This window comes from Ochotona curzoniae, unplaced genomic scaffold (assembly GCF_017591425.1).
Source record: "Ochotona curzoniae isolate NIBS_2020 unplaced genomic scaffold, NIBS_Ocur_1.0 scaffold_4683, whole genome shotgun sequence".
NCBI lineage: Eukaryota > Metazoa > Chordata > Mammalia > Lagomorpha > Ochotonidae > Ochotona > Ochotona curzoniae.
Window position 1 is genome coordinate 40,453 of NW_024467121.1, and position 19,985 is coordinate 60,437.

Here is a 19,985-nt window from a genome sequence, read left to right on the forward strand (position 1 = left end):
TTAGATGCTTGTTTTCTCAGATGAGGGTGATGGGGCCCCAGCTGTTAGAAACCAAGCGGATCCTGTCCATCCTTTTCCTGACTACACTTCGCTAGCTTTTTCTGATTTCAGCCTACCTTCACCATCTTACAGCTCACCAATTCCCTTGAAAAAGTCTAGCAGAGAATAAGCTGAAACTAAGTATTAAAAAGTTCCCACTAATGATTATCTGACTTCTACTTCTATCCACCACCGAGGTTGAAAAAGTTGCAAGACTTAGTCAATTCTGCTCAGCATGGGCCCAGTGAACCGAAAGATGGGATCCTGGTAGCCAGGAAGACTAGGTAGTGATGGAGACAGAAGGCTGTGTCCCAATTCAGGAGTGCTTGCACACTTCCAGTGTGAACAGACGTGTGCTAAGGAGGGAGGGAAGTGAGTGGAGGGGGCTGCAGCCTGAGAATCAGTCAGACTGGCTCTTGGGAAACCAGGGGTCTTCTCCCTGTCTCTGTTCCCAGATCTTGATAATCCTAGCGAGATGGACGACTTTGGGCCACCTTCCCGGCAATCCCTCTCGTGGGGCACAGAGCACAGATCATAGGAGTCAACAGCTCTTAGCATGAAAGTTGGGATACCCCCTGTGTCTCCCAGAGTCAGCCAGAGTCTGATCTCAGAGCGGGGACTGTGGTGTACACACCGGGGGTGGAAGAGAGACAGGCGGCAGAGAGAGACAGGTTACCTGTCTGCCATCAGTCCATTGCCCTCACCACCTGTCTGTGCCCATCAGTGTCTGCATTTTTAAAGTGGCTCTAATTAGTGCATGCCTAAAACCTTATGGGATTTTTAAAAATATATTCCTATCTATATAGATAGACATGACAATTTCCTTAATGTGTAAATAAGAACATCTACAAAGGAAAATGTCACTCAGTGACTCCTCATTGCCCAGCTGGCCAAAATGCTATGCTTCCCAACCCTGCCTGTACTCCCAGCAGACAGGAGCACTTGTAATCACACTGATACACCTCTGGCTTTAAAATATAAATCAGAACGCCATGGAAAGTCTGGAGGCAATCCTGGAAGTTGTCAAACAGCTAGAGATGAGCGTAGGATCTTTGATTTGCCAGTGAATCCTGAAAGCTGTTCTGTTCTCTGCTGCTTCTGTCGCGGATGCTCCGGAAGGGAAGAGCCCCCTCTGCACCCAGCCCCCACCCCCGCCCTCCCTTACTGTTTGTTTGTTTCTCACCTCTGGTTCAAGATTACCGTGGATCCTCCTCAGGGACTGCAAAGTAATTTGCTTCAGACATTTGGCTACAGTGGGAATGGAGAAATAACGGAAGAAATGTTCGAAAAACCTACCTGTGGACTGCAGTGGAAAAAGCTGTTATTTACCATGTGTTTTATCAATGCGGTGATCAATGAACGGAGGAATTATGGGACATCCGGCTGGAACATTGCGTACCTGTTTAGTCCCTCGGACTTGGAGGTAGGGAGTGCCTCTTCAGGACAGGTGACAGTATGACACAGACTGGAGGCCGATACACATCCGCAGTTGCCTGGTGTTCTGTATGGCAGAGAGAAAATGGACTTGGTAGTTAGGAAACACAGGCTGGTTTTTAAAACCAGAGACTTGGAAGCCAACCTTTCTGGAACCAGAGTACAGCTGCCCTCCTGATGGTTAGACCAATGTTTTAATCTGTTAGGAAAGCTGATTAACCTCTCCTAGGTCTTAGTTTTCTTAACCAAATAACTGGAAAAATAGTCAACACACACAAGCACACGCACACACACACAAGAAGGTATTGTTTGCAGTACAGTAAACAGGCAAATATTTATATAAAAAACCCTTACATTGTAACAAGAAAAAGACGAACAATATTCAGAAGAGCAAATCTAAATGTTCAAGTCCGGTTGCTGTATTTCAGCCCCAGCCCTGTGCTAATGCACCTGGGAAAGCAGCAGTTGGCCCATGTGCTTGGTAGCTCCAAGGGAAGCTCTGGGCTCCTGCTTTGGGCCTGGACCAGCCATAGCCACTGTGGCCGTTTTGAGAAGTACTTCAGTATGTGGAAATCTTTCTCCCTGCCACCCCTTCATTCTGCCTTTCAAGTACTTTAATACTTTTTAAAGATGCTCAACATAACTAGTATCAGGTGAACAAACAGCAAGGTGCACCTGCCAGGCTAGTACATCGCACTCAGAGTCAGCCCCGAGGATTCAGAAGGGATTGGCTCCAGGAAAGCCTCAGCACAGCCTCTGCATCCTCACGTCTCTCATATGAGACAATATCCTACTTGTATACAACTCACATATATCCTCCCACATCTTTAAATCATCCCAGGCACTTGTTAGCCCTCGTATAATATAGGTGGGTGTCACTCTGTACTATTTAGGGAATGACAGCAAGGCCAAAAGGCTGTGCATTTTCAGAACAGGTGTGATGTGGCTCAAACATTTTTCCATCTTTGGTCGGCTGAATCCACAAGTGCAGAACCCTAGTGGCGAGAGTGACAAGGGTCGCAAGGAATGCTGACCCCATGGTGAGAATAGAATCGTGGAAGCCACTGGCCTACAGCCAAAATGCAGTATCCAAATACAGGATAACATGTATGCCAGGCTAGTGTTTGTGCGAGACAAGAAGAAGATGGACAGGAATAGAGGGAAAGATGAGAAACAATTCCAGGACACAGTGAGAATAGGGAAGGAGAGAGAAGGAGGGGAGATGTGCATTAAATGACACAGGCACCCTAGGGTTGGCACTGGGATGGTGGTTTTAAGGGTGAGGATTTAATGGGTAGAATGCATGGCTAGGGAAGCTGAAAGAAATTCACTTCCCTTGTTTATCCTTTTGCACGTTTTGAATTCAGAACCAGATTTTTGTTGTTGAATCAGAGAAGTGATAATGATTGGAAAATTCTGGTTCAACTACAAAAGAAAAAACAATTACTAAAAGCATATTTCCTAAAGTGTTTAATCCTCTTGATATTTCAATATGTTTGTAAAAGAGTACATATAACCATTTGAGAGTTATTGATTGTTATCAGAGTAAGCCCCAGATGCAAGCTGAAATAGTAATGGTCAATTGGGTTTTCCAAAGGTTGCCACAAAAGTGCTGGAAGACATCCTGAGCCCATGGTCTGCGGTTCCCTGGCCAGCCCTACACTACCTGCTGGGGGAAGTGGTGTACGGTGGCCAGGTGACAGATCCCTGGGACAAGCGGTGCCTCACGACCCTTCTTGACAGATTTTGTACACCAGAAGTACTGAAAGAGGACTTCAGCTTCTCTTGTGATGAGGTAAGAAAAGTCATCTCATTTCACTTCATTATTTCTTACTGAATATCACTGCATTATTTAACATGTAAATAATGTTTACATCTTACATAAATTGCAATGTTTAATGCATTTTATGAACTTGAAGTACAGGATTTATATATATATGTGTGTATATATATATATATATACATACATATATATATATACAAACTCTGACAAGCAGAGTTTGAGAGAAAAAGAGTGAGATTTTCCATCCACTGGTTCCCTCCCTGGAGGGCTGAGGCTGTCAGGGATGGGCCAGGTAGAAGCTGGGAGTCAGAACTTCATCTGGGTGTCCCACAAGGCTTCAGGGGCCCAGGTGCTTGAACCATCTTCTGCTGCTGCTTTCCCAAGTGGTTAAATCCTCACCATATGTAAGCACCAGAATTCCATATGGTTCGTGTCCCTGCTGCTCCATTTCCCTTCCAGCCCCTTGCTTATGACCTGGGAAAGCAGTAGAGGATGCTCCAAAGCCTTGGGACCCTGAACCCATGTTGGGAGATTCAGAAGGAGCTCCTGACCCCTGGCTTCAGATATGCTTAGTTCTGGCCATTTGGGAAGTAAACCAGTGGCTGGAAGACATTTCTCTCTGTGTCTCCTTCTCTCTCTATAAATCTGACTTGCCTTTCCAATAAAAAGTAAACTAAAATAAATCTCTTTAAAAAAAAAAAAAAGATAAAATTACTAGGGTTGGTATTGTGGTACTGTGGATTAAGCCAATGTGTGTGACACCAACCTTCCATACAAACACTGGTTCCAGTCCCAGCTGCTCCACTTCTCATCCAGCTCCCTGCAGATGCACCTGGGAGACAGCAGAAGCTGTCTCACATGCTTGGACCCTGCCATCCATGTGGGAGTTCTGGATGGAGTTCCAGGCTCCTGGATTCAGTCTGGCCCACTCCAGCCTTTGCTGTTTAGGGCATGAACCAGCAGATGCAAGACTCTCTGCCTTTCAAATAAATAAATCTTTTTAAAATAATCTTTTTTTAAAATAACAAATGTGGCGTGGCAAGTAATAACACAGGCATCCTACATAGGTGTGAGTTTGAGACCCAGCTATCCCACTTCCCATTCAGCTCTCTGCTAATGTGCCTGGGAACGCAGTGGAAGATGGTCCTGCCACCTGCGCCCCTGTACCCCTGTGGAGGACCCAAGAAGCTTCTGGCTTTGGGTAGACTCTGCTCTAGCTGTTGCAACCATTTTGGGATGAACCAGCAAATGAAAGATCAATCTCTCTCTCTCTCTTTCTCTCCCCCCTTTCTTACTTCCCTCCTTCTCTTTCTTTCTTTCTCTCTCACTCTTCATCTTCCTCTCTCTTTCTCTCTCTTCCCCCTCCCTTTATCTCTGTAACTGCCTTTCAAATAAATAGAATGAATCTTTGAAAAGTAACAAATAAGTAGGTTTACTATTGGAAAATCCTTTAAATCCTCCAGAAAGTACAGTGTATATCAGATTATGTGTAACTGAGTAGGATGTACAGTAACATAGCATACACTTGCATTGTGAGAATTATATCAGATGACAAAAATGTATATTCTGCAGTCACTGACTTCCAACTTAAAAACAGGCACCGAGACTGACAAAACTACTGAGAACTCCCACCCACTGGTTCACTCTCGAATTCCCACAATAGCCGAGGCTGGGCTAGACAAAGCCGAGGCACCTCAATCTAGCTCTCCCAGAGTGGCAAGGACTCACCTAATTGTACCATCATCTCTGTTGCCTCCCTGGTACACGTTCCCAGGAAGCTAGAATCAGGACCAGGAGTCCAGTGCAGGCACCCTGATGTGGGATCCGGGCATCATGACTGCATCTCTTTTTTATTATTATATTTTGGTAATCTTTACATTGTTGATTAGGGTAAAAAGTTACAAGGGCTGAAGAAAATATTGAGGAGAAGCCCTACCCAGTTTCCTACCCACCCCATGTCCCGGATGTAGGGCATGCTCTGAGATCCTTGCTCAAGTGGTCCCAATAGTTCACCTGTTATGCACCGCTGCCAATCTCGCCACTCCAGACACGATGATTTAATAATCGACTGATTGACATAGCCGATCACAGAGTCTCCCTTTGTCCAGTGTTTAGCTGCCAACATATAGCTGTGGTGGTTGATTGACCTGTTCTTTCGTCTTTTCTTTGTTAAGGTTCTGAGTCTGCCGTTTTGATTGAGTGGATTCCCAAAGAAACTTTGAGGTGTTCCCAGACCAGACTCCTATATGTACTAGCAAGTACAGGGTCCACCACAGTCCATCTCCCTGATCAGCTGGTGGTTGCAATTGCTGGGTTGGTTCCTTCTTCTACCCCAGCTTTCACTGGAACCAATGGGTATTACAGTCTATCCTGGTTCTGCTCCTCACATACTCGGCCATCACACAAACCAATGGGAGCTGCAGCCTAGTCAGAGTGACCCCCAATAATCCCCACCAGACCCGTCCCTGCCCTGGTTGCCAGTATGTGTAGCAGACTAGTTCAGTCTGCCCCATATCCCATTTGGCTCTCGTAAATGTCAAAGGGTATTAGTTCCATCAGACCAGCTCAACTGTCCGGCCCTCACGGATATTGTTGAGTGCCTCTCTGTCTAGCCACCCCAGCCCCTGTCCTAGTTACTCTGTGCCCTCCTATGTGAGTGGCAACCCAAGAGGGCAGAGCCCACTATTTCCCTCCCAGGTCACTCTCACTCCCGGACAATGCGCACTCCAGGTGACCCTGTGGCTGGACTTGGGAGTATCAGCCCCCAGTTCCAGCTTCTGCCATGGTTAAGCCCCGACAGCTCTCACCCACCCCAGTAGGAATAGTCCGCCCATCCTGGCTCTTACCTGATCTGGTCCACATGGGGCGCACAAGTGTTGCAGCCCTGCCTAGTCTGGTCTATCCCCATTCCAGCCCATGCTCTCCAGCGGGAGCAGCTATTGAACAAGGGAACCAGCCTTTATTCCCCTGTCGGCTCTGCCCCTCGCCTCCTGATTCTCGCGTTTTGCTGGCTGGGTGCTGCGGTCACATCTGGCACAGGTAGCCTCACCTCGGCATTCTGTGTTGTGCACTGCTCCCGCCGTGACCAAACCCGCATGACTGCATCTTCATCGTCATATCACATGCCCACTCCCACACATTTAGATTGGTTAATGACAATTCCAACCTGTTCTCTGTCCTGATCTTGGCTTCTGCAGACCATCTGCTCAGTGGCTCTGTTACGTGGGGTTTCCCTGTGGCCCTGGTTAGTCTGTCAGTGTCCTCCTTGAGCGCATCAAGGCAGCCACCACCACCCACTTCCTTGACCACATGAACTGAGTGACCTTTTCTTTGTTACTGTTCAGTTCCTCTCTGTTTTTTGTTGTTGTTGTTGTTCTTGAAAATTTTATTGACTTGAAAGGCAGAGTGGCAGAAATCTTTGATTCCCAAATACCTGCACCACAGCCAAGGCTGGGCCAGGCTCAAGTCAGGAGCCAGGAATTCCATCCGGGACTCCCTCATGGATGGTAGGGGTCTCTGGCATTTGGCCTGCATTCAGCTGCCTTCCCAGATGCCTTGGCAGGGAGCTGGACCAGGAGGAGAGCAATGGGAACCCAAGCAGGCATGGCCAGCAGCTGTTACCCTTAGTACTGTGTCAGCCCCAGTGGTCTGCTAAGGTCATGTGCACATTCTTTCTGTGGTCTTTAGTAAAATACAATTACTTATTCAAAGTTCATTGCATCCATTACCAACACATACAGTTCACTGGAGCAAGGAGTGGTCAGAATTATCCTAGTGTCTTTTTTTCTCTTTCTTAATAAATCATGTATGTATCTCATATATACTTTATTCTTCAGTGATCCAGATGTTACCTTTGACAGACTGTCTACATGGCATGCAAGCCTCCTGTATCATAAAGCTTCACAGGGGAAAAATGCTTCAGTATTTCTGAAGATATATGCATTACTGGAAGTAGTTATCTCACCTGCGCCAACACTGACCCAGTGGTTACATTTGCAGACGTGTCAGCACGTGCCACAGTCAGCCAGCCTGGGGGACTGCATCCGCGTCATCCAGTCCTTACCCGTCGAGGACCCTCCCGAGGTCTTAGGGGTGCACCCTGAGGCCTCAAGGAGCTACAGGGAGACCCAGGGCCAGCAGCTGCTGGAGACCCTCATCACCATGCAACCGACAGTACCCACTGCCTGCCTGGAGGCCAGGTAAGAGTCCAGTGCGACAACCTAGTGGAAGGTGGTTCACTGTTGATTGGAAGAAATAAAGTACAAAACTTGCCCTGTGTCTGGAGAGCCCGTATGCCTGCTAGTGCAAAATCACACGGCCTGAGCCCTCAAGGGTTTGACTGCCAACTGGAGGCCCTCACCATGCCCTGCCCTACAAAACGTGCTCCAGCTGCTCAGTAGGCATCCTCTGCCTGGTTCAAACCCCAGCCCTCCACTCCATTTTGGGAGCCCCAGGAAGTCAGTGACCTCTTTCTGGCCACAGCGCCTCATCTCTGACTCACAGATAACAATGGTATCCACCACACATAACTGTTCTGAGAGTCCAGCGAGTTCCTTATGTGTTGAAATTCAGTGTAGAAATCTCACCTTTAAATGTGTATGTCTGACAGGCTTTAATGATCGCCTTTTTTGATAGAACATGCCCAGAACTGATTGAGTTTCTTTAGAACCACCCCCGCCCCCAAACCTGGGTCTACTTGCCTGACCCACAGCAAGCCATTCCTTGATGCTGGGGCAGTGGAAGAAAGCAGGTGTTCCTTGTGAAGAGCAAGGAGACAGGCAGCTAGTGCATCTAGCCCCCGACTTCCCAAAGGACCACAGGCAGTGAACTTGATGGTCAGTGTGTGGGTGGGCATCTGGCTGGTGCACGGGGTGCAGGCCCTGCCTGTGACTGGTCAGTGATAGGGATGGCAAAGGTTGGCTCCAGCCTGCTGGCTTTCAGTGTGGACTGGGTATTGCTTCCTTCAATCAGGGCCCAGCAGGCTCTGTTTGAGCTGTTGACTGCAGGGAAAGTTCCAGTCCTTGTGGCTTAGAGTGTTCAGAGTCTTACGGAGGAACTTGAGGGCAAGAAAGTGAACAAAGGTTCCCTTCAACTTCAGAAGGATTTCCAGTCATGTTTGGACCACTTGTAAACCTAATCAAATGTTTGCTGATGTGCTGCTACTCATTATCAAGTTAATGTATTCGATAATCTGCCAGTTTTCTATAAATGTAATCATTAAGTATGGTGAGTCTTAAAAATCCCTAATATTTCATAACAATTTCACTAGATTTGTACCTTCATCATAAATTCAAATCAGATTCTAAGTTATTCCAACTTGGAGCCGAAGGCTGACCTGTAGGCATAAAGGGGTAGATGGAGGCAGGCAAAGAGGATGCACATGACATGTGTCCATTCCCTCCTCCTCCCGTGTCCACGGAGGTCCCGCCAACGCCACCGCCTCGGAACCTCGTTTCCTTCTCTTTAAACGAATTCCACTGCCGTTCCTCCACTTCCGGTGCTTCATGTTTTGTTGGGTAGCACAGCCTCAGCCACCCCAGCCACGTTCCAGACGCTGTCTGCCCGTAGCCCCCGCTGCGTGTGTTACCAGGAACCCCCTTGCATGTGCAGCAGACTCTGACGCGCCCTTGGACAAGCTCTTGACCAGTCCCGCCTGTGAGGCTGCACGCGCACCTTGCTTTGTCCAGTTGCCGACGCCTCGATCTCGGGCCCTCCTTCATGCAGCTGGATTCAAACGAGTGTTTTTTGCGAAGAACTCCTAAGACAGCTAGCAAGGATTGTGTTTCCTCACAATGACTTTATCCATTGAGATAAAGTCAACTTTGGGGTGTGTCACCTTGTCCCCATCCTAGTTTTGTGCTTCGTGGAAGCCCTGTTGGCTTCGAGATCAGACACACGTCTCCTCCTCCTCTGAATTCCTTTTGCAGTGTGAAGCAGAGTAATGACAGGCTGGTGACAGACATGGTGCGGGACCTGCTGAGGCGGCTGCCGCTGACCGTGGAGAAGGAAGAGCGTGCCAGCCCCCAGAGCACACTGAAGGGCATCATGGCAAGCCCCATCTGGGAGAGCCTTTGTGCCAACCGCAGCGGTAAGCGTGGACTGGGCTGCCTGCCCTTCCCTCAGCCCCCTGGGGAAGCCAGTGAGGCCCACTCAAGGTGGAGAGCTAAACTCGAGTGCCTCTCTTCAAGCTGGGAAGATGAGGAGGAGCAGAGAGGATGGTTCTGCAGGGTGAGGGGAACGTGGACAGCATGGGGATGCTGAGGAAGAACATGGAGAAGCAGTGACTGCCGTAAACCGGAGAGGTAGCGGCTCGGCTTGGGGAGCCACGAAGCTCTGCCCACAGGGGGCTCCAGACCTGGCTCTGAGGGGCTAGGTGGGCATACTACGGTCCTGAACCCAGGTAAATTTGAATGCACGTGTTCTAACTCTTTAGTAAAATGCATCCTGGAGTCCCGTGTCGAGCATTAGGCATCACAACGCAGTCTTGAGCTGCACCGTGACACGGAGTCCGCAGTGGCTCACACACGTGCTGGTGGTTCCAGTGGTGACAGCACAGCTGTATGAACGTGTGCGCTCTGTAATGCTGGTCAGGGAAGTGGCCTGCCAGCGCTTGTAGGCCTGCACCCATCATCAGACAGTGCAGAGGGTAGCCTGCTGCTGTCTGGGTGTCGGTCAAGGATCGGCAAGTTAGGCTGCGCGTCCAGCCCTCCACTTGACTGTGCACAGCCTGCAAGCCTACATGGTGTTGCGGGTCTTGCTCGTGAAAAAGTTGAAGAGGGATAATACTCATAATACATAAATGTCATGAAATTCTAGTTTTAGTGCCCACAAATCGTTACTGAGAGATAGCTCAGGCCCGTGGGTTTACGTATGATCAGTGGCTGTGCTTGTAGGACAGGGGAGAGCTTGGTAACTGTGACACAGACAGCACGGCCCAACACCGTGGAGTGTCTGCTCTCTGGCCTTCTACGGAAATACAAGTTCATGGAAATGCCTGTAGCGATCTGACCGCATTCCTTGGCCTTCCGAAGCCCAGGTCCACCGTGAAAAGCCTTTCGTTTGCCTCTGAGATATCAAGCTTTCCCCTTTACCCCCTTGTCTTCGTTCAGGCCGTGATACCCCTGTGCGTTATGCTTTGCTGACCTGCCTGAGGCAAGAAATCGAACGATTTGATAAGCTGTTGTTTGTCATACATACATCTTTAGAAGATCTTCAGCTTGCTATAAAAGGCAAGATCATCATCACCCAAGAACTGGAGGAAATCTATGACTCTCTTCTGAATGTGCGGGTTCCCCCATTGTGGCAGGTAAGCAGTTAGTACTTCCTGGCCACTTGTTTGCTTAAAATACACGTCCAGTTTCCAGGGAATGGCCAAGTTCACCACGGCGCATCCGTGTTGTATTAAGTAACCATTAAGCAATGCCAACATAGTTTTGGCATGATTATGTATCTTAAAACTTCTTAGACAGTAATTTGGTAATTGTGCTTAATTTATGGGCATGTTTATCACAGGAGTGTCTAAATAGCATAAGGTTGAAAACAACTGGAAGGAAAGAATCCGGCTACTTAAGCCGTAGTGGACTCAAATAATGAAGTGCATGCTGGTAGAGAACAATCTTCAAGATGTGTTGGTAAATAATGTAGTTTCAGCAAAATACAGTATTTTTAAGGATTATTAAAACATAGGGGCCCAGTGCAGTAGCCTAGTGGCTAAAGTCCTCACCTTGCATGTGCCAGGATCCAGTGTGGATACCAGCTCGTGTCCCAACTGCTCTACTTCCCTTCCAACTCCCAGCTTCTGGCCGGGAAGGGCAGTCGAGGACAGCCCAGGGCCTTGGGATCCTGTACCCATGTGTGAGACCTAGAAAAAGCTCCTGGCTCCTGGCTTTGGATCACCTCAGCTCCAGCCATTGCAGCTACTTTGGGGAGTGAGCCAGCAGACTAAGGATCTTTCTCTCTGTCTCTCCTTCTCTGTAGATCTGCCTTTCCAAGAAAAATAAATGTTTGGTTAAAAAAATAATAATAAGTAATTAAATAAAAACATAGATATATTTATATAAGACATGCATGCGTAGGAAGCACATACGTTTGAGATTCCAGAAACCCAAATAAAAGTGCTGGGGGAAGAAGAGGAAGCGCTCGGGAGCGGTGACTTCCTGTGCCAAGGCAACGTCAGGATCTCGTGTGGGACAAGAGGCTTTCCCCTCCCATTTCATTTTATAGTATCTAATTGTGCTATCCTGATTTTTTACCATCTTCATATTTTTATTAGTATAAACATCCAAGTGTTTACCAACACTGTATACTTGTCCTCAGCTGCTTGGACCAACCTTTTAAAGCAATTAAAAAGGCTTGATTAAAAACTTTGAGTATCACGAAATATATCGAAGAGCTAAATGATAGCTGCTAAAATCAACAGGTCAAAACTTAAAGCAGGAACTGAGAAAGTCAGGGAGAGGAGGGAGATTGGTCTGGCAGCTCCAGTGCTGCTGGGGCAGCCCTTTCCTGTGATGGAGTGCTGGCCTGGAGCTTAGCTGCAGCTTCCTGCTAACGCACAGCCCAGGAGGCAGGAGGCCTGAGCTCAGATGGCGCTCTGCCACCCGCAAGACAGACCTCTGCTGAATCCCTGGTTCTCAGCTTCCACTGGGGCCAGCCATGGTTACTGTGGGTATTTGGGGGTAAAACAGCAAAATAGGAAGAGTTCAATCTCGCTTTTTTTTCCAAAATTTATTTATTTTTACTGCAAAGCCAGATATATAAAGAGAGGAGGAGAGACAGAGAGGAAGATCTTCCATCTGTTGATTCACTCCCCAAGTGATTGCAACGGCCAGAGCTGAGCCAATCCAAAGCCAAGAGCTCTTCCGGGTCTCCCACACGGGTGCAAGGTCCCAAGGCTTTGAGCTGTCCTCAACTACATTCCCATGCCGCAAGCAAGGAGCCGGATGGGAAGTGGGCTGCTGGGATTAGGGCCAGCACCCACATGTGATCCCATAGCGTTCAAGGCCAGGACTTTAGCAGCTAGGCCACTGCACCAGGCCCAGTCTCTCCCTTTTTTAAAATTCTGCATAGTATATACAAAATGTTTTGCCGCAAGGGAATTTGCTAGTTCTGATAAAACAATGGCATAGTCTTGGGTTTCTGTTAAGAGGAAAGGGGGAACAAAAGCCAATCCTAAATGCCACTGCAGGTAGAGAATCTGATAAGCAGCACACACCTCACACATGATTAGCACCTCATATTAACATTGGCCTAGAAGCAAGTCCCCTGCTCCTCACCTCCATGCTCCACATCCCAATGAGCACAGAGTTTAGGAAAGGGAAAACAAATAAAGCAAAACAGAACACCTGCACTTGCATCCCAAATATTGCAGAAAATACATCTGTGAAAGTACTTGGGAAATTTGTCAGGAAGAAGAGCATTCCAGCCCAGGCCTCGGGGAGTTGTACAAATATTGTGCAAAGAGAATGGAGCCTCCCTGAAAACAAGGCACCCCGCTTGAGAATCCCAGGGGAGATGAGGATGACAGAGTGACCTCACACGCTTCTGAGGTCTGAACGATGAGCGTGGATTACAGCATAAAATGCTTGAAAGAACAGAATTAAACAAGTGACATGTCGTCAGGGAACAGGCAGCTGGGACAGATGACAGAGCAGATCTGGATGAGAATGAAACAGGGCTTCCAGAAATGAAGAGCAATAAAATGCAGTGGACAGGTGTGCCGGAAGATGGCATGGACATCGCTACAAAGAAGCAGACCTGGAAGATAGATGACAAGAATCTGCCCAGAGCACAGCCCCAAGAGACGGAAGGATGGGAAAGGTAGAGGTGCTGCTAGGATGCAGAGAGCAGAGCGAGGCAATCCAGCCAGCTGGGGTGGAAGCTCAGAGGCGGGAAATTGCTGGGCCACACACTACTTACAGGGACCGGGCTGCTAACTCCACTATTCAAATAAATAAATTAAATAAATCCTCTTTTAAAAAACTCATGTCCTGGGCCAGCACGATGGTTTACCTGGCTAATCTTCTGCCTGCAAGTGCCAGCATCCCATATGGATGCTGGTTCGTGTCCCAGTTGCTCCACTTCCCATCCAGCTCCCTGCTTGTGGCCTGGAAAAACAGTTAAAGATTACCCAAGACCTTGGGACCCTGCACCAGCATGGGAGACCCAAAAGAGGCTCCTGGCTTTGGATTGAATCTGCTGAGCTCTGGCCCTTGTGGCCACTTTGGGCATGAGCCAGCAGATTCTTTCTCTTTCTCTTAGTAACTCTGCCTTTCCAATAAAAATAAATCTTTAAAAAAAAGTGAATAAAAACTGGCACTGCCTCTTCTGCCTGGGCTTCCTTTGCAACACACGAGTGAGACTGAGTAGGGTGGCTTGCATATTTAAGGGGAATGGCATGCTAGTAAAAAAAAGAGAAGGTCAGAAAGCTGAAGCTATGGACGAGTGACGTTGTCCTGGAAGGGCCGCTGGGCTGGTGCTGCTCACCCCTGGGGGTGGATGGGTCTCTGATTCTGTGCTCTGCTGGGAAATGGCGCCTTCCTGTGCAGCCGCAGCTCCCGGCAGAGGATCCCCAGTCTGCAGAAACATTCCCAACCATCCCAATCTTCAAAATCTGTCCTATGTGTCTCTCCGTTCCAACAGAAACACGCCTACGATTCGCGTAAAGCCCTGAGTTCCTGGATCTCTGATCTCATCCGGCGACTGAAGTTCTTCGGTACCTGGGCCACCAAGGCTTTCGCTGCGATACACAGTCGGTATGCCCGAGAGCTGCTTCTCCCTGGTTGGTGTACACAGCTCCACCAATCCCAGGCCTGATCCCTTTGTGTGCTCCTGGTGGCATGTGTGCCTAGCAAGGGAGGGATTCTCAACTGGGTTTAGGATGAGGAAACTCAGAGACTTCAATGAGCAGCCTCAGGCCCTGTCACTCTGCTCTGGGAGACTGAGAGGATAGAACCTGGTGTGTTTCTCCTGCCGTTTTTCCCATCGTGTGCTGAAAATCCAGCAGGGAGCAGCAGGGAAGGAAATGATGAACAGTTCACGTAGTTCTCGAGTGCTTTGTGTCATAATGAATTTAGCGTGGAAGACCACGAGAGGCAGACACTGCCAGGTGCCTAGTGGTGCGGCATGCATGGTTGAGAGAGGACTGTTCCCACCAGATCGCTTCACTTCCCAGTGGTTCTGATGTGCAGTAGCGTTAGCAGCAGCCCTAGTGTAGAGCTGGGGAAACTGAGGCACCACGGCTTCCGGTGGCTCATCCAGGGTATCACTGCTCACAAGTGGCATTGATGAGATTTGAACCCAGACTGTCTGGTGCCCAGCCTGGCCCGGGCTCTGTCTTTGGTACCTGAGCTGGAAGGGAGTTTGGAACACAGAGTAGATACAGACACCTGACATGAATGTTTAGGGGTCCTCCTAGAGGAGTTTGTGAGATCCCCTGCAACTGTTCCCCCCAGCTGTCATTGCCTCACTGGTCACCCAAGTGGCAAGCAGCCCAGTGATCCTGCTTTTGCATCCCCCTCCCCAGAGGCAGGAGTCCTGACCGGGAGGCAGTTGGGCTGAAGTGTGAAAGAGAACACTGGGAGGGACAGGGAGACACTGCCAGGTCTCAGGGCTAACGGCCCGCGTGTGGGTCCGCCTTTCAACAGGTCCATGAGCTCTGTCTCGTCTCGGTCGCTGTCTGTCCCGTTATCTAGCCAGACCTCCAGACCCAGAGCTGACCCGGGAAGCAGCTCCTGTGAAGGGTTTCCGGCCCGATACTGGCTGCCCGCTTTCTTCTTTCCGCAAGGTGAGTGTGAGCACAGCAAGGCCCAGGCAAGGCTGCCCACGGTCCCCCTGCTGCCACTGCCGCTGCCCTCCTCTGCTTCAGAAGGAACCCAGACAGCGACCCCTGCGTCCCCACGGCCTCTGGCCTGCACTAGGATAGACTCTCTGCTTCCTCCGCCTACCTCCTCCCCCACCCCATCTCCTCGCATCCCCAGACAGGCCACTCTGTGCCTTGGCAGGTCCTTTGCCCGGCTCTCAGCCATGGAGTCTGCACTAGATCAGTACTAGACCCTCCCACCACAAAAGGCCTGTGCGGGGAAGTGGGGTTGGGTGCCTTCTTATGAACTTGATTCTATGCCGTGGCTAATCAGGCATGGATCCCTGTACCAAGACTGGGTGCCTGAATGTGTGCTGGGGCCTGGATTTGCCTGCTCAGCACAGTTGTCCAGCAGACAGAAATTACCAGAGAGAGTTCCAACAGTCTGTGGTCAGTCAGTGTCAGGGGACTTGTCCAGAGGCCACCTTGGACTTCAGGCATCAGGTCTGTATGGCTCACTGTGTGTGTCTAGCACTTAATGTAGCTTCCAACACCAAGAAAAACTATTTGAAAAATGAATGAGTGGCTTGCTGAATTCAAATATGAATGAATCAATATTTAAGGGCATAAAACAAGGGAGCCATTACCAAGGGCCAGAAGAGGCCACTACAGGAATAGCTTCAAAAAAGTTATTTAAGTTATATTTATTGGAAAGGCAGAGTTTACAGAGAGAAGGATAGAACAGAAAGATCCTCCATCTGCTGGTTCACCCCCAAAATGGCCCCAACAGCTCCAGCTGAGCCAATCCAAAACCAGGAGCCTCCTCTGGGTCTCCCACACAGGTGCAGGGTCCCAAGGACCTAGGCCATCCTAAGCCTGCTTTCCCAGGCTACAAACAGGGAGCCAGAAAGGAAACGGAGCAGCTGGGACACGAAAGTGCCCTTATGGGATTCCAGCACATGCAAGGTGAGGACCCAGGCACTAACCCATTGCACCAGGCCCCAGAGACAACTTCTAAAATGAAACTTGAAACTTGCTGCCAGGTACAAGCACCCAAGTAGGAATGAGGAAGAGTTACCAGCACTTACATGGCACTTGTCCCAAGCCAAGCACTGTTTAGTTCTCAAGGCAATCTTTCGGCCTTGTTTCTGTAATCATCCCAATTCTCAGATACAGAAATCTTGGCACAGAACAATTAAGAATATTTTCAGGGGCCAGTGTTGTGCTGCAGTGGGCTGGACTGCCACTTGGGAGGCCAGCATCTGGCATCAGAGCACCAGGTCGAATCCCAGCTGCTCCATTTCCAATCTAGCTTCCTGCTCAAGCACCCAGGAAGGCAGCAGGTGATGGCCTGGGTGCTTGAGCCCCTGCCACACATGTGGGAAGCCTGGATAGAGTTCCAGGCTCCAGACTTCAGCCTGGCCCCATGTGGCTTTTCTAGTCATTTGACAGGTAAGACAGCAAAAGCAAGTTCATTCTCTCCCTCCTTCCCTTCCTCCCTTCCTCCCTCCTTCCCTCTTTCTCTCCTTCCCTCTTTCCCTACCTGCCTTCTTCCCTCTCCCCTCTGCGTGTGTGTGTCCTTCTGTCTGTCACATTTTCAAATCTTTTTTCTTTAATACCCAAAGTAATGCTCACTAGTTGTATGACTTTGGAGGAAAAAAAAAACCCACAAGTGACTAAGCCAATATTGCTTGACTTCAAATGTCAAATATTTAACCTCTGCCTGGGACCAGTCTTGTTAGAGAAAATCCCAGCCAGAGAGCAAAGGGGCAGAGCACGTTTGAGATGCCAGATGTTTACTGCAGACCAAGCAGAAGCCCCATGGAGGGAGGAGGATGCAGGATGCAAGCAGGAAAGATGGCAGGTCCCAGGAGCTAGGCAAGACACGCAGAGGGAATTGGCCCTGTCCCAGGGCAGCAGCAGCCCCAGAAGTGCCTGGAGAAGAGGCCATGCTGCAACAGCTGCAGGACCAAAGAGGGGGCTTGGGAAAACCAGGACGGGGTCCAGGGCCTTGGGGAAGCTGCTTTATTCTGCCAGAAGAGCTGGACTCCACATTTGGAAGCATGGGGTGTGGGGAAGGGAAGGTTGCATATGACTCTCCAGGGCCTCTGGCTTGCAGAGCTGAGTAGACACTGGCATTTCGTTAAGTAGGGAGCCGGTGAATGGGCACGAAAGTGATTAAGTTTGTGGGGTTCACATTGCCCAGTGTGGCTTTGTGTGTCTTCCTGAGAAAGACTAGCACCCTGGGTCTGGGACCCCACTCCTGGGACCAAGAGGGTGAAGTAGGATGATGAGTCAGGATGAAGTCAGAAGTGGATGGGGTGCTAGGAACTAGAGCCATAGCTGGAGGTGGGAGAACTGGAACCCCAAATAGGCTCATGCCACTGGACAGCCAGCAGCACCAGGGTAGGAGGGAGGTACAGAGTCTCAGCCCAGCCCCAGCCCCAGCCCTCCCTGACCTCACTTTCATCTCTTCTGTCTCTTGACTCCCCTCCTCAGGAGTGTGAGGGGTGGGTGTGGCTGGTCCTGCAGGAGCCCCCTGAGGCCCGAGGGCACTGATGGTATGTTTTCTCCAAAGCCTTTCTGACTGCGGTGCTCCGAGACTACGGGAGGGCTCAGGGCATCTCAGCCGACGCCCTGACCTTTACCCACCACGTGATTCCCAATGACGACACCACCAGTGACCAGGAGCTCTCCCCAGTCGTCCAGAGGGAGCTGGACAAAGTCAAGAGAGCCTTTAAGGTACGGAGTTCTTGAAAAGACAGGGAAGGGATAATCACTCGTTGGTCTGGTCATCCATTCCCCAAGCTTTGTCCCAGGCACAAAACTTCTGTTTGGCAAAGGCAAATCACCATCATGGGGTACTGGCACCTGTTGGGGTACTGGCAGCGCAGTCTCCTTTTTGTTATTTAAAATGCCTGAGCCTCACTCAAGAAAAGGCAGAGCACTCCTGAGCAGCACAAGCGGTCCTAGGGGGTGGTCCTCCAGGGTGGGCATCCACCAGGGCTCACCTGGAGCAGAATGTGGGGGTTCCCCTGCCCACCCACAGTCAGCGTTGGGCTCATCGCAAACTGAATACACAAAGTACCTCAAAAGGTCACAGAAGTGGAACTAAAAGGTAAGTTTGTTTTGATGCAAAAATCCCTGCACCTATTTTCCATGAACTAGACCCCTTTGCAATCTGAGTAACGTTCCCAAGGCCCAAGAGTCCCCAGAGACCGCCCCACCACCACCACCGTTGGGGCTGGCACTGCTGCAGTCCCAGCAGGTGCTGACTGCTTGTGGCACTGCTGTCACTCCCTCCTCCAAAAGCTTGGTGTTTTCCTGCTCGAAATGGCCTGTCACTTCAGGATCTGCTTGGTGCCCATGTAGGGGAAGCAGAAAGGATTCAACTAGGACTCAGAGACAACACACCTTGGGTGGAGATGGGCCTGTGTGAGGAGGCAGTCCAGGCGGGCAACTTCTTGCCTTGAGAACCTCTGCCTCCATTTCCCCTCCTCCTCAGGGCCCAAGCCCACCTGGCAATGGGGTCCATGTATTCGGCTTATTCCTCGAGGGAGCAAGGTGGAACCCTGAAGAAAAAACGCTGGAAGACTCGCTGCCTCTCGAGATGTGCTGTGATTTCCCAGACATATACTTTTTGCCGACCAAGGTAACTGGTCAGCCGTGTATCAGAAACTGCTAGACCACCAAGCCGTCCCTCAGGAACACAGGACCCATTCTGGTTCCTGTTTCCCACAGCTGCACAAGGGAGGGTTGATCTATTTCAGGTAACAAGCAACATTTTTAATGAATCCCCAAATGGGGTGGCTGTGGGGAGTGTAGCTACACCTGGAATGCTGGCTTCCCGCATCAGAGCACTGGTGCGAGTCGCAGCCCCTCTGCGTTAGATCCCTGTTGACACTCCCGGGGAGGAAACAGAAGATGGTCCAAGTGCATGGGGCCCCTGCCACTCACATGGAAGACCTGGGTAATTTCAGACTCCTGGTTCAGACCATTTAGGAAGTGCACCAGCAGACGTAGCATCTTTGGCATTCTTTCAATCTTAAAAAAAAAAAAAAATTAAAAAGCCTAAAATACAGCTCAAATCCAAAATAGAAGCTGTGCTTAAAGCCATTATGACTACTCAGGAATATACTCATAAAGTTATGATCATCTTTGTTTTCGAAGATATATCTTAACAGCAGTTGAAAGAGAGGTCTCTCATTTGCTGGTTCACTCCCCCAACTGATTGCAATGGCCTGGATCAGGTATGCCATATGGGTGGCAGAGGCGCAGCTCTTGAGCCATCCTCCAGTTTTCCCAGGCACCTTAGTAGAGCTGGATGGGAAGTTGGTCATGTGGGATGCCAGCAACGCAGGTGCCAGCTGAACCTGTGGCACCACAAATGCCTACTTCCATAATACTGCTGAACATTCCCCAGACATGATTTCCATATGTACTTACCATATTATAACAAATGAACAATCTTGTAACAAATTCCCTAAACCTACCTTATGCAAAACACAAGATACTGGTTTGCATGAACTACATAATTTGACTATTGGACTTTTTTCTTTTAAAAGATTTCTACAGAAACAGCAGATTCTTCAGGGCAAATGGATGCAGAGCGGTGTACTTTTGAATGCCCAGTTTACCAGACACTTAAGAGGTCCAAAGTTTTGACTACTGGTTCCCCAACTAACTTTGTAACTTCAGTGTATTTGCCAACAAAGAAACCTTCCAATCACTGGATCACAATGCAGGTTGCCTTACTGTGTGAGAATGAATGAAAAATAAACTTTGTAGTGGCAAACCATTTGAACTTTGACTCTAACAAGATTTGCATGTTTCAAGGTAGTTGGCACACTCCAGGAGAGCAGTAGTGAGTTCAGCCAGGCTGGACCCATGCAGTGTATATGAAACCTTCCCACAAAAGCAGTACTGTTC

At 49.4% G+C, this 19,985-nt stretch overlaps 1 protein-coding gene across 1 annotated transcript in view; it reads left to right on the forward strand.

Moving 5' to 3' along the window:
• The window catches only part of DNAH14 (dynein axonemal heavy chain 14), a gene marked incomplete at its 5' end in the record, with an annotated part of 59,224 nt that extends 39,396 nt beyond the window's left edge, over window positions 1-19,828 (forward strand). The window contains 10 exons of the mRNA XM_040968284.1: window positions 1,235-1,462; window positions 3,071-3,268; window positions 7,256-7,455; window positions 9,184-9,344; window positions 10,366-10,562; window positions 13,898-14,010; window positions 14,902-15,041; window positions 17,635-17,798; window positions 18,562-18,708; window positions 19,622-19,828. Of these exons, the coding sequence (XP_040824218.1) occupies window positions 1,235-1,462; window positions 3,071-3,268; window positions 7,256-7,455; window positions 9,184-9,344; window positions 10,366-10,562; window positions 13,898-14,010; window positions 14,902-15,041; window positions 17,635-17,798; window positions 18,562-18,708; window positions 19,622-19,828 (1,755 nt within the window). The remainder of the gene's footprint in view (window positions 1-1,234; window positions 1,463-3,070; window positions 3,269-7,255; window positions 7,456-9,183; window positions 9,345-10,365; window positions 10,563-13,897; window positions 14,011-14,901; window positions 15,042-17,634; window positions 17,799-18,561; window positions 18,709-19,621) is intronic.
• Window positions 19,829-19,985: the final 157 nt, after the last annotated feature.